The sequence below is a fragment of the Tupaia chinensis genome, unplaced genomic scaffold, assembly GCF_000334495.1.
Source record: "Tupaia chinensis unplaced genomic scaffold, TupChi_1.0 Scaffold000273_1, whole genome shotgun sequence".
Classification (NCBI taxonomy): domain Eukaryota; kingdom Metazoa; phylum Chordata; class Mammalia; order Scandentia; family Tupaiidae; genus Tupaia; species Tupaia belangeri.
This window is the reverse complement of record NW_006159755.1, coordinates 1418888-1431065: the sequence shown is the minus strand read 5'-3', so window position 1 is coordinate 1431065 and position 12178 is coordinate 1418888. Positions and strand designations below refer to the sequence as shown.

General features: G+C 57.8%; 1 protein-coding gene across 1 annotated transcript in view; it reads left to right on the top strand.

Moving 5' to 3' along the window:
* Positions 1 to 12178, top strand: part of NRXN2 (neurexin 2) — a 114019-nt gene that overhangs the window by 78408 nt on the left and 23433 nt on the right. The window contains 2 exon segments of the mRNA XM_014588343.2: positions 7293 to 7474; positions 11853 to 12024. Coding sequence (XP_014443829.2) covers positions 7293 to 7474; positions 11853 to 12024 — 354 coding nt within the window.

Sequence of the window (12178 nt, the reverse complement as noted above, 5' to 3'; positions counted from 1 at the left end):
CCACCTCTGCTACCGCTGCTGCTGCTGTTGATGTTGCTGGGGGCGGCCGAGGGGGCCCGGGTCTCCTCCAGCCTCAGCACCACCCACCACGTCCACCACTTCCACAGCAAGCACGGCACCGTGCCTATCGCCATCAACCGCATGCCCTTCCTCACCCGCGGCGGGCACGGTAAGTGGCGCTGCTGGCCGGCCGGCTGGCACGCTGGCCCCCCAGGCCTTTTCAGTGCGCGGCCCAGCGCCCCCTCCCCCCCGGGCCGCACCCCAGCTGTGTGCCTGAGCCCAGCCTCTCTGCTATGCGCTGAGAGCCCCCTCACCTCCCATCTCCAGCTCCCATCTCAACCCCACCCTCGCCTCTATCACTAACCCGTCCCCCGCCCCCCTTCGCCCGCATCTCTGTCTTCGCCACTTTGCTTCCTTGCCTCACCTTCATCTCCTCATCCCCTGCCTGGCTTGTTAACACCTTCCTGTTTCCATAGCCCCATCGCCTCCCTGTCTGGCCTCTCCTCTCTGTGCAGCTCCTTCTTCTCTTTCTCTTCCGCATCATCTCCTCCATCTCTGCCCCTATCATTTCTCCATCTGCCTCACCTCCACCTCTGCTTCACCCTCACCTCCCCATCGCTGGTCTTCCAGCCCCCTCCCCCACCTCTGTCCCATCTGTCAGCTTTGCCTCTGACATGCCCTCTCTTCCTCCTAGCCTCTACATATCTGTCTCTATTTCACTTCTGTTCCCTCGGCAACCTTCTCTTTTCCCATTACTGGTCTCGCAAACAATCAACTCCACTGTCCCATCACTCTCCCATCCTTGTCCCTCACCTCCCGTTTCTCCCATCCACACTTAATCTCAGGCCTGCGTCTGTCTCTCTCACCTCTCCCACCATCTCTATCTTTCACCTCTGTAGCCCCAGTGCTTCTGATTTATGTCCCCAGGCTCCCCATCACCTCCTGTTTCAGTCCTTTATCATCTCCCATTTACTGTCACCACTTATCTCAGTGCCTCACAAAACCTGCTCCATCTTCCTTCTCAACCCCATAACCTTCCATTTCTGACTTCCATCACTTCTCATGTCTGCCCTCCATCACCTCCCATCTCAGGCCCCTGAGATTCCCCACACGCCATCTCCTCCCATCTCTGTCCTCCATACTCGTTGTTCCTCATCACTTCCTGTCACTGTACCCCCGTAACTTCCAAGCTCTGTACTGCCCGTTACCTGTCACATCTGCCCTTCTTCACATTTTCATTCATTCCTTGTCAGCCTCATCACTTCCCACTTCAGTCCTTCCTTCACGGTCCATCTCAGAGCTTCTGTCATCTTCCATTCCAGAGACCCCATCGCCTTCCATCTCTGTACCTGGTCACCGCCTTCTGCAGAGTAGCCCATTACCTCCATCCTTGTACCTCTCTCACCTCCCTTCTGTACCGGTCATCACCTTCCATCACTGTCCCACCGCTTTTCGTCTTCGGTTGCCATCTCAGCCCTCCATGACCTTCCATTTCTATACCTCTATCCCATCCCATCCCATGGGTTCTCACCCCCCCATACTGCCCTTCATCTTTACCCCCCATCTCTGTCACCTCCCATTGGGCACTCTGCACCTCCACACTTCCATCACTTTTCACCCTGGCTTCCATCACCTCTCGTCACTGTGCCTTCGTCAGTGCTCGCTCTGTACCCATGCGGCCACTCATTTCTGTACTTCCTCCCCTCTCCTGCCAGTATCTGCATCACCTCCCATTTCCAGACAGGTGGCCTTTGTCCATTGCTTCTCACTTTTTACCCATTTTTGTTCCTCCATCCTCTTCCATCCCTGTATCGTTACCACTTCTCATCTGTGCCCCTCACCGCCTCCCATTTCTCGGCCCCACGTTGTTCTTTATCTGCCCACCCTTGCTTCCCAATCATGCCTCCCCCATATCACCTCCAGTCTTCCTGCTCCTCTTCCCTTTTCTCTTGACCTTCTTTCCATGTCTCTACTTTCTGTTCATCCAAGTCCCCCTGGAGTGGCTCCTTCAAACTCTGCCTCATCCCTTTCTTCTCTCACTCCTAACATAGTGTCCCTCATCTAATCTCTGTCCCAGCTGGCTTCTCTCATGGAAAACTCTCCGCTTTCTTTCTCTTTCCACATTCCCACCTTACACCCTGATCCTGATCTTAACTTTCTCCCTCCCCAAGAACTCCGATCCTCTCTACTGTCCTTCCCTTGCACTGCCCTCTTCTTGCTACTTTGAGGCCCATGGTTGCTCCCAAAGGCACCAGATAGGCTGTGGTCTTTCTGGAGAATGAGGTGGGGCATAACAGGGTGAGATAGGAAAGGGAAGCCAACTCTACTGAGGGAGAGCTTTGTGAGGTAAGGAAGAGAGAAGGTGAAACAGGAGGGCAAGGGAGCTGGCCCAGGGGCCCTGAGCAGACTGGAAGGCAGGCCTGGGTCCTAGAGTGTCCAAGGAAGGTTTAGTGAAGGAGCAAGACCTGGGCAAAGGGAAAGAAAATGGATGGAAGAGCAAGGAGTGGGGAGGAAACCTATGGAATGTTGGTGTTGGGGTTGCCTCGGAGATAGCCACCTTCTTGCACTGTAGAAGAGAAAGAGGGCCGCTGACTGCCAGTGCCACATGGAACAGAGGAGGAGCTGGAGGGTGCTGCAGGACAGTGCTGGGAGGTGCTGGGAGATGGGGGAGCCTGTGGGAGGGCAGCTGAGAGGAACGAAGAAGGTCCAAGGAAAGATAGAAGAGTAGGGAGGAGGCCACTTATCATGGCTGAACCCCACCTCTGCTCACCGTAACCATGGGATGAGGTAGGCAGAAGGACTGGCTCCTTTTGGGACCACATGCTTGACTGGAGGGATAGGCCAGCTTGGGATGCCTTTCAAGGCCAGGCTTCCTCTCTGCCCTAGCGTGTTCCCAGCATCCTCCATCATGAGGGAATCTTTCTTCTTTCCACACCTGCTTCTCCACTTCTCTTCTCTTGGGGTCTCACTACATTCTACTTGTCTTCCTTCCAGCCTTCTCTTCATTCTCGCCCATTTCCCCTTCCATCCCCCAGTCCCTCCTGTTATATAACGCACCTCCCTACCTGCCAGACACCCATTTTCACTCTTGCACCTGATGTCTGTCTGGGGCATGAGAAGACCAGTACACCTGAGTCCTAAAAATGGGCTGAGAGGGTGGTATTCTTCTGGCCCCTGATCCCCAATTCTGGTTTCAGAGTCCTTGAGGATGCTCCTACCCCCTGACCTTCATTTCTGGTACCCTCTGGAGCCAGATATAGAGGGGTTAATCCCAGCTCATTTCTGAGTCAGTAGGACCCAGGGGTTCTGGATTTATTGCTCCAGCATACAAGGGGGCTAACATTTATTTGGATTCAGAATGTGGTCGTATTAACTTGGATTCCTGACTGGATGGCCTATGGCCAAGCATGAGGTTAAGAATCGAGAGGGATATGTTCTGGGATCTCGATCGGGATCGCTGAGCTCAGGGATCTGGACCTGTACAGAGCTCCCCCTCTGTGTTGTGAAGGTCCATAAACAGAGCTGTGTGGGTTGTGAGCACCCAGGTCTGAGGCTTCTCTGGATTGTGCATGGTGTTTTATCCTTTCATGATTCTGGATCTTCCAGGAGGTTCTTGTCATGGCTTCTGATGCTGCAGGAAAACCTGCAGACATGGGGTCTGCAAGTGGTTTTATCCTCAGTGGCATCACTACCTGGGTGGTTTTTTTGCATGGCCTGACTGTTGTTAGGATCTGGGTTAGTTAAACATTGGTTGTTTATTTTTCTAGAATGCAGGTGTGTGGAGAACGGCATGGAAGATTCTTGATCACTGAGTGTTTTAGTGGATCTGTGAATTTCTGGGCCTAGGAGGCATTGAGAAGATAGGATGCTAGGAGTGGGCAGAAGGCACCAACCCTGGGCCTTTGAGTAGTGGGTACCTGAGCCTGTGGCACTTTGTATCTGCCAGAGGCTTGCTTGCCATGGGCCTTAGGGGTGTGGTGCTCCCTGGAATGCTATGGGCCAATCAGCTTACTACCCTTTTCCTAGGGAGGTGGAAAACTATTAGTCTAGATCACCCTCAGACAGCATTCTGGGCCTCTCTGTGCTCAGAACCCTATCTGGAGCCTGCTGGGGCTTTAGAGGTGGCGACCCATCCTGGGCTCCCTCTCTCCTGGAAGGAGGATCTGTTCCTTCCTTGCGGGAGTCGGTGGGCAGGGCCGAGGACCCCGCGCGGGGCGAGAGGCTGGGGTTGAGAGGCGAGCTGTGGGTGGTGGCTACGGAGCACGGTCTCAGGGAGGGACTTGGCGGAAGCCCCGCCTCCTTTGCCCAGACGTCGCCCGCTATCCAAGTCTCTGCGCCCTCGGGCGGGAGCCGTGGTGCCGGGGAGAGGGATGTCTCCCCAGGGTAATTACTGCCGCCCCAGTCCAATAAACCATTCATCCTTCACCTCTTCGGCCCAAGAAGTGTCTTCCCGCCCCGGTCCCCCCACAGTGTAATAAACGCCCTTAGGCTTTAACAGGCCCGCCCAGCGTAATAAACTGGCTGCAGTGTGAGAACAGCTGGGTAATAAATCCCGGGGGACGCCTGCGATGGAGAGTAGAGAGGCTGGGGAGGGCGGCGGGCAACCTGAGCACCGTGGGCTTCTGGGCCCGGCACGGGCACGGGGACGCGTGCGCCCGGTCCCCGCGCGGGGCCAGCCCCTGCCCTTGCGCCGCCCGTCTTTGTGCGCTTACCGCCATGTTTCCCCGCGGCTTCGTCTCCTGCCGGGGGTCTGCCTCTCCACGCTAGGTCTTTGTGTGCAGCTGGGTGCGTCGTCGCCTGTGTGTGGGCGTGGGGTCTGGCTGTGCGTCACTAGGGATGTGTCTGCTGTGGGGACTGGGCCTTGGGCGGTGGGCACGCGCCTCTGAGCCCTCCCACCTCACTGCCCAATGGGGCATCAGGCCCTGTGTGGGCACCGCGGTGATGTGCTGTCTGAGATCCAGGATGGGAAGGTGACTAGGCAGGGCCTCCTTTCCTCTAGACCGGAGGGTCTGCGGGGCAGGCTCCAGGTAGATGAGGTTTCCTTCCCAGGTCTGAGGCACCCAGAAACCCAAACCATCCTTTGCCTGGGAGGCCCTGGAGCCCAGGGGTGAGGAGTCTGCAGCCTCTGGGCAGGGAGGCAAGGGACTGACTGGGATGTGTGTGGTCAGCTCCCCACTCCCTTCCCACCCTCACCCCACCCCCCAAATTCAAACGTGCAGCTTATGAGTGGAGGGGGGAGGGAGGACCCTGGGTATTATGGTTGCTATGGAAACAGCCGATTTTCCGGAGTGCTGCAGTGTTGGGAGTGGAGAGACTTTTACTGACTGAGGCCGACTCAGCTCCCACTTCCAGGCCCTGCCCTTTCCAGGCAGGTGACTTATGCTGGGGCTCACTGTGTACCGTGCCTTCAGCCATCTCTTCAGCCTAAATTCGGGGTCTATCCTCAGGGTTCAGTCCTAACCACTATGCTTTCAGGGTCCCCAGGTGGAAAGGACACCTGGGTCTGCAGGGGGCAGAACCAAACTCCTTCTGTGCTGGGAATGCTTTACCCACCACCGGCCCCAGACTGTGAGCTGTAGGTTCCCAGACATCTCCATGCCCTGCTCCTAAGGGACACTCACTCTCTGGCCCTGTCTGGGAAGACGGAAGGTGCTGGTGGTGGATCCTCTGGGGACCAGCAAGGGCACTCAGGGCTCCTGCTTCTCCCAACCCCAGTCCCTGCCAGCTTCACTACCTCCTAGGGACCCAGGCAGCAGCCTTCCGTTGCCTCCTCAAACTCCCCCCTGGGCCTGCAGACAGAGCCTCCCCTCTATGGCATTCAGGAGTCCCTCTCTCCCTTGGGGGCTTTGGAGCTGGTTGCCTGAACTATTAGGTGGTCCCTGAGTGCCTGAGTGAGAGACCCTGGGGTACCCCAGGGGACCCAGCCAGCATTACCAGTGGGGCCACCATCTTGGCTGATGCACTTACTCCCTGCAAGTACCTCAGGCCTCCTAGGATGTCCTGCCCTCCAGGCTCCCAGCTCTCACCCCAGGTCTTCCTGACCAGCCGGAGCTCTCCCACCCCCAAGGCCAGATTTTCCTCTGAGCCTACTCCAGGCTTTTGCCCTCAGGCCCCATCTGCCTCTTTTTCTCTGGCTACATCCTCCCTTGGATGCTTCTCCCCCAAAAAAGTGCTTTGAGAAGAGTCGTTAGTGGCTAATTATTTAATTAAGCATTTTATGAATCTCATCTGCTCCATTTATGTTCTAAAGAATACAAGACTCTTCCCTTCTCTGTAGGCCCAGAGCATCAGTTCTCCAGGCCTCCCAGGCTAGGCTCCCTTCCGGGAAACTGGGTGACCAGCCCCCACCCCAGGGAGCTCAGTCAGCCGCAGGAGGGAACATGGCGACTAATGGGGTTTATTTTGGGGCTGAGATCGTTAGGGACCTCACACCCGCCCCCGGCAGCCGGATGGTGAAGAAGAGAGGGAGAAGGGGAGAGAGGGTGGGGTGGGGGAGGGCAGGGAGAGGGAGCCTCCATCACGGGCTCCCACTCTCCTGTTCCTCTCACCTACACCCCTCTTTGTCCCTCTCTGTCCATCTGTCTCTCTGCCTCCTTCCTCCTCTGGCTGTCAATGCCCCCTCCCATGTCTGTCTCTTCCTTTCTGGGCAGGGCTCCAGGACCTCCCTGCTTCGGGACCCAGGCAGCCCCCTGGCTGGGGGTGGAGACAGGAGTCCAGAGCAAACCAGGAGAATTTCCAGGGGGTTGGGAGAGGGCTGGGGGGGCAGGTGTTGGAGGGGTGCCAGCAGTGGGCCGTGAGTCAGAGCTGCACACAGCCTGCTCATCTTCCCGCCATCGCCTGGGGCTCATTTTCGCCTTGGTGACTGTTCAGCTCTGGCCCCAAAGCTGCACACACCTTGAATCTGTCACCTCTGCCAGCCCTGGGAGAAGTTGAGCTGGTCAGCACCAGGCCCCCTGGGTCCTTTCTGCCCACGGGGCTCTCGTCATCTTGGTCTCCTTGCAGCCTCTGGGCTCTCTCTGTGTCACTCTCTCTATTACCTCTGTTTTGCTGTAATTAAAGCGAGAATTCTTGATGAGGCAGCTACATCTGTGAGTGCGCGTGCACAGGCTCTCACCCGGGCACCCGCCTGCCAGCTGTTCCCTAGGGTGGCAGGGCTGGTGGCTGCTGTGGGTATCACAGCTGAAGTCGCATGCCCTAAACCTGGTTTCCCAGCGCTCTGGTCCCAACCCCATAGAGCCTCGTTGATTTCGTCCTCCTGATGTCATTTCTCCTCTTTTTCCTTCTGTCTGCAGCCGGGACCACATATATCTTTGGGAAGGGGGGAGCGCTCATCACCTACACGTGGCCCCCCAATGACCGGCCCAGCACAAGGATGGACCGCCTGGCCGTGGGCTTCAGCACGCACCAGCGGAGCGCTGTGCTGGTGCGGGTGGACAGCGCCTCTGGCCTCGGAGACTATCTGCAGCTGCACATTGTAAGGACCCGGAGCCCTGGCCTTCCGACTCCAAGCCTGCTTGGTTCCTCCCTGCCATGGGCTCAGCACCTCCAGTTTTCCTCATGGGGAGCCCCCAGAACCTCTATCCCCTCCTGCCCAGGGCTTCCTGCTAAGGAGTTCTGTTTCTGAGACCCATTCCCTCTCCCAGTTATTCACTGACTTTCCCAGAGCCGCTCCATCTGCGCTGCATGGCCCCAGCTCCATACTCCCTGAGACCATCTGTATCTCCTGACCTTCCTGAACTAGCCAAGGGCCTCCTCGGGGCGTCTGGCTGTTCTCCCGAACCTTCACAAGTGCTCCATTTGTTCTGCCCTTGAGCTGCTGCCTGCTCACTCCTAGAGCCCCTAGGGTCGCCCACTGGGTCTGGCACCAGTTCCTGCCCCACTCCCCAGGCCTCCACACCCCAGGGAAGCCCATCCTTGCTTTCTCACCTTACCTCTAGATCCTGCCTCCGCCCTGCCCTTGACCACTGCCCTTCTAACAGCCCTCTACCCTATTTTCTCTCCAGCTTCTCTGGCCACAATCACCTCTGGGCCCAGCCCCATGTCCACCCCAGTTTCTGGCCCACCCAGTCCTGCCTCTCTCAGCCCTGCTCCTTCCTGTGCACCTGTCCCCCTTCCTGTGCGTGCTCCCGCCTGATCGCAGTGACTTCCAGTGCTCCCTCCAGGCCTGCTGCCATATCCATGCATCTGGGCTCCTGCCTCACAGCTTTTTCACGCTGTCTTCAGGTGGCCTCCTCTCTTTCACAGCCCTTTTCCCTATTTCTGGCCCTGGCTGGGACCCCTGAGCTATGGGGGCAAGAGCAGGCCGGCCAGGCCCTGGGCTTTAAGGAGGGCAGAGTTGGAGGGGGAATGAGGGAGCTGGAAGAGAAGGCTTATTTGTTTGGGTCTGATCCCTTCCCATTTGCTTAGGAACGTGGTGAAGGCCTCGGTAGCTTTTCAGCATCTCTGGTCTACACCCTTCTCCCTCAACACAGGACATGAAGTGGGGGCGGGCCTGAGTGGGACAAGCCCTGGGGGCGGGCAGAGCAGGGGGTGGAAGTGGGATGGGCAGCTTCTGTGCCAGGTGAGGGAGGCCAGGCCAGGAAGGGGTGCAGAGGGGAGAGCAGCCAGGAAGACATCCTTCAGGCCTGGGGAAGGGACTGGAAATGCTGCGCTGTGAGCGGAGTGTCTAACTGTGGGTGGTGGCCTGCATGTGAGACAGCCTGGCCAGGGATGACCGCGTGGGACTGGCTGCATGATGACTGTATGTCGGGAGTATGGGTGACGAAGCGGGCTAGGTCTGTGGGCTCTGCTATGTGGCTCTGTGTTTGCATTTCCCCGTGGTGGGGGGTGTTTGCTGGTGTTTCAGTCACCTCTCTGTGTGGCAGGGTGGGACTGTGTTTCCCTATGTCCTTCTCTGCTGAGTGAGGGCTGTTCGTCTCTCTCCACTGTCACGTGAGGCTCTGCGCAGATTCGGAACAGATGGTCTGGATTTGAATCCCTGCTCCGCCACTGCCTTGCTGTGTTTTTGTGCAAGCCACCACGGCTGTCTTGGCCTCGGTTCCCTCATCTGTGTAGTGGCATAGTAAGAGGGCAGAGGGCTGTTTGAGGCTTGAATGGGATTGGGGACATCGCTCCCCCTACAGGAAGCACTCAGGGCTCGCTAGTATCCCGGTTACCTGTGACTGCCACCTGGCAGTGTCTATCTGTGTGTGTTGTGTGTCTCTGTGTCTGTTGGTTTAGGGGACATGGTTCTCCTAGTGCTGAGGAGAGAGGGTGGTGGGGTTCAGGGTGCCCCGAGAAAGGATTTACTCCTTTTCCCTTTGAACAGTTCCTCACAGGCCTTGCTTGGTGCAGGGCTGTGGAGGAATGAAGCCTGGTGCCTGGGTGCTGCAGAAGGGGGGGAAGAGAGGAGGCCTGGCTTAGGGTGGGAACCTGGCCAGGGTGGGAGGCCGTGAGAGAGGCCATCTCTGAGGGGAGAGCTGGGCCCTAGATAGGCTGAAGTCTCTCGAGGGGAGCCCCCAGTTCCCCCCCACCCCTGGTGACACATCAGCTCCCACCACAGCGTCATTAGCAGCTCTCAGAGAATGGGGAGGCGGCAGCAAAATAAGAGAAAAGCAATTTGACGTTTCTAATAAAGCGTCGCTCCACTTTGCCAAATTAATTTTGACTCCCATAATTATTTGCTGTAGGAGCGGCCGCGTTCTCCCCACCGCCGCCTAATGAGGTAATTGGGGAATTAGGAATTAATGACTTTAACAGAAGTGACAACTGACTTCACATCGGAGCAGCTCTGGGGAGCTGCCTCTCCCCCGGAGTGCACAGCTCTTAGCTTGGCTGCCTCCTAGGAAACCCAGGTGTCCTGCCCTCCAGCGCCCGGGCCTGCCCTCTGCTGCCCAGCTCCCACACTGCATTGCTCCCTGACCGCCGTCTCTGCCTGGGCTCAGCCTCGTGGGGAGGAACTCTCAGAGGCATCGAGGGGCTGATACTATTCTGGGTGATATTATTACTAACAATAGTGCCGAGGAGGATCGGCTGCTCCCTTCACGTGTCTGGGAGCAGATGATCCGCCCGTCTCCCTGGGGATATTGTCAGTCCGTGGGCGGCGGATGGGTGGGGCTTGCCAATACTTTTATTAGGCAATTCTGGCCTCAGTTTCCCTGCTTTACTGTGTCTGAAGAGAGACACTGCATGTGTGTAAGACTGTGTGTGCGTGCGCGTGTGTGCATGAGTGTGTGCCTCCGTGTGCGTGGCTTTCCCAGGTCTCGGAGGGGGAGAACTGGACCTCACACAGAGGGAAGGGATAGGACATGGGCCACAGTTGATACCCTGCCCCCTAGCTCTCTCTGCCCAGCCCCAGCCCCTGCCCCATCTGTGAGCCACCTTGCCCCCACCCACAGTGCCACCTAGGCTCTCAGTTTTATTAGATACAGGAGGTGGCAGCTGCTGGTTTCCATATCCAGGCTGGACTGCGGCAGTCTTTCAGGAAGACCCCAGGGGTGTAGTGTGCTTCTATGATGGGCTGGGTCACTATGAGTGTGTGTGACCCAGGGGGCCTGAGTGAGCCTGTGTGTCTGTCCTGTGTGGGAGGATGGCTGGCGGATTCAGGGGCTGTATTCAAGAGAGCCACTGGGAGGTGCTGGGGAATGGAATAGGGGTGCAGGCTTAGGGCCCAGTGGGCCTTCTGCTGGCTTGGTTAGAAGTCTTTGTTCTTCAAGGTGGGTTGGCCTCAGCAACCTCTCAGATCAACCCCTGGTCCCCAGCTCTGAGTCAATGTCTCCTCAGACTAGTGGGCAAGGGGGAAGAGAGCATTGGCTTTGGCTTTGGAGGTAGGCCAGCAGGGGTTCAAATCTGGGGTTTCTCTTATGAGCTGTGAGATTCTGAGATATTATGTAACCTCTCTGAGCCTGTTTCCTCCTCAGTAGAATGGGGTGCCATGCGCTTCCTTGGAGAGTTGCTGTGGGGATAACTAGAACATGTCCTGTGGTACCCATGAGGACCTGGCATGTTTTAGGGGCTCAGCGAAGCTCTCCCTCTCTCTCCAGCACCACTGGCAGCACTCTAGGCTGGATCCTGGGTGGCCTCTGCAGCATTCCCAGGGGCCTTGACCTCAGAGATTGCTCAGACTCTTCACCCCTTCCCAGGCCTCAGTCCATGGCTATCCCCTGCCTGTACCTCCCCACCCCTACCCTCTGACACCTCTTGTTCACCTTCCCTTAATATGGTGAGGGACGTAATTTGTCCCTCATCTTTCCCCCTGTCTGTCATTCCCCCAAACGCACTCTACATCCCCTACCTCCACCCCGTGACTGCAGAGGGGCCTCCCCACACTCAAAGCCGACCTACCTTGGCCTGAGAAGCTGCCAGGAGAGGCATGCTGATGCCCTGGGGCTTGCTCCCCCTGAGCATGCAGGAAAGAGGGGATCCTGGAGGCGGGGACTGGGATTGTCAGACCATCCTTAGGCAGAGGCTGGCTTCTGTGGGCCTCTGTTGGTTGTACCCTAGGTAAGCCTCTGCCTTCAGTGCCCCAAGCTCGTTCCCAGTGTGGTCCCAAACGATCCGTATGGGCTCAGTGATGCTCGCACAGAGTAGGTGCTCTGAGAATACTTGTGAATATTCTGAACTAGCCAAAAGCAGGTGTGGTTAGTGGGAGAGGATCAAGTCCAGGCCCTGCACCCCACGATGGCAGTCCGGAGCCTTAGTTTACTCGCTTGCAGCATATGGGGAAGGAGCGTTGGGCTGTTGAGACCTGGGAAAGGTGCATTGTAAAGCTGTGGGGTGCCGCGGAGCTGGGCCAGTGGAGAGACCACGGGTGGCGCTCTAGGATTGAACAATTGCTTCCTCCTGGTCTCTGACCTCTACTTCCCTGTCCTCAGGACCAGGGCACCGTGGGGGTGATCTTTAACGTGGGAACGGACGACATCACCATTGACGAACCCAACGCCATCGTGAGCGATGGCAAGTACCACGTGGTGCGCTTCACTCGAAGCGGCGGCAACGCCACCCTGCAGGTGGACAGCTGGCCGGTCAACGAGCGGTACCCAGCAGGTAGGAGGCACTGGCCCGCGGAGGAGGCGGGGCGACGGGGCGCGGCGGGGCGGGGCGGGCGCCCGGCAGCTTCTGATAGGAGCGCTGCCCGCGCCGGGGCGGGGCTAAGAGGAGACTTCCGGCTGTGGGGCGGGGCGGGCTACGGAGAGGCGAG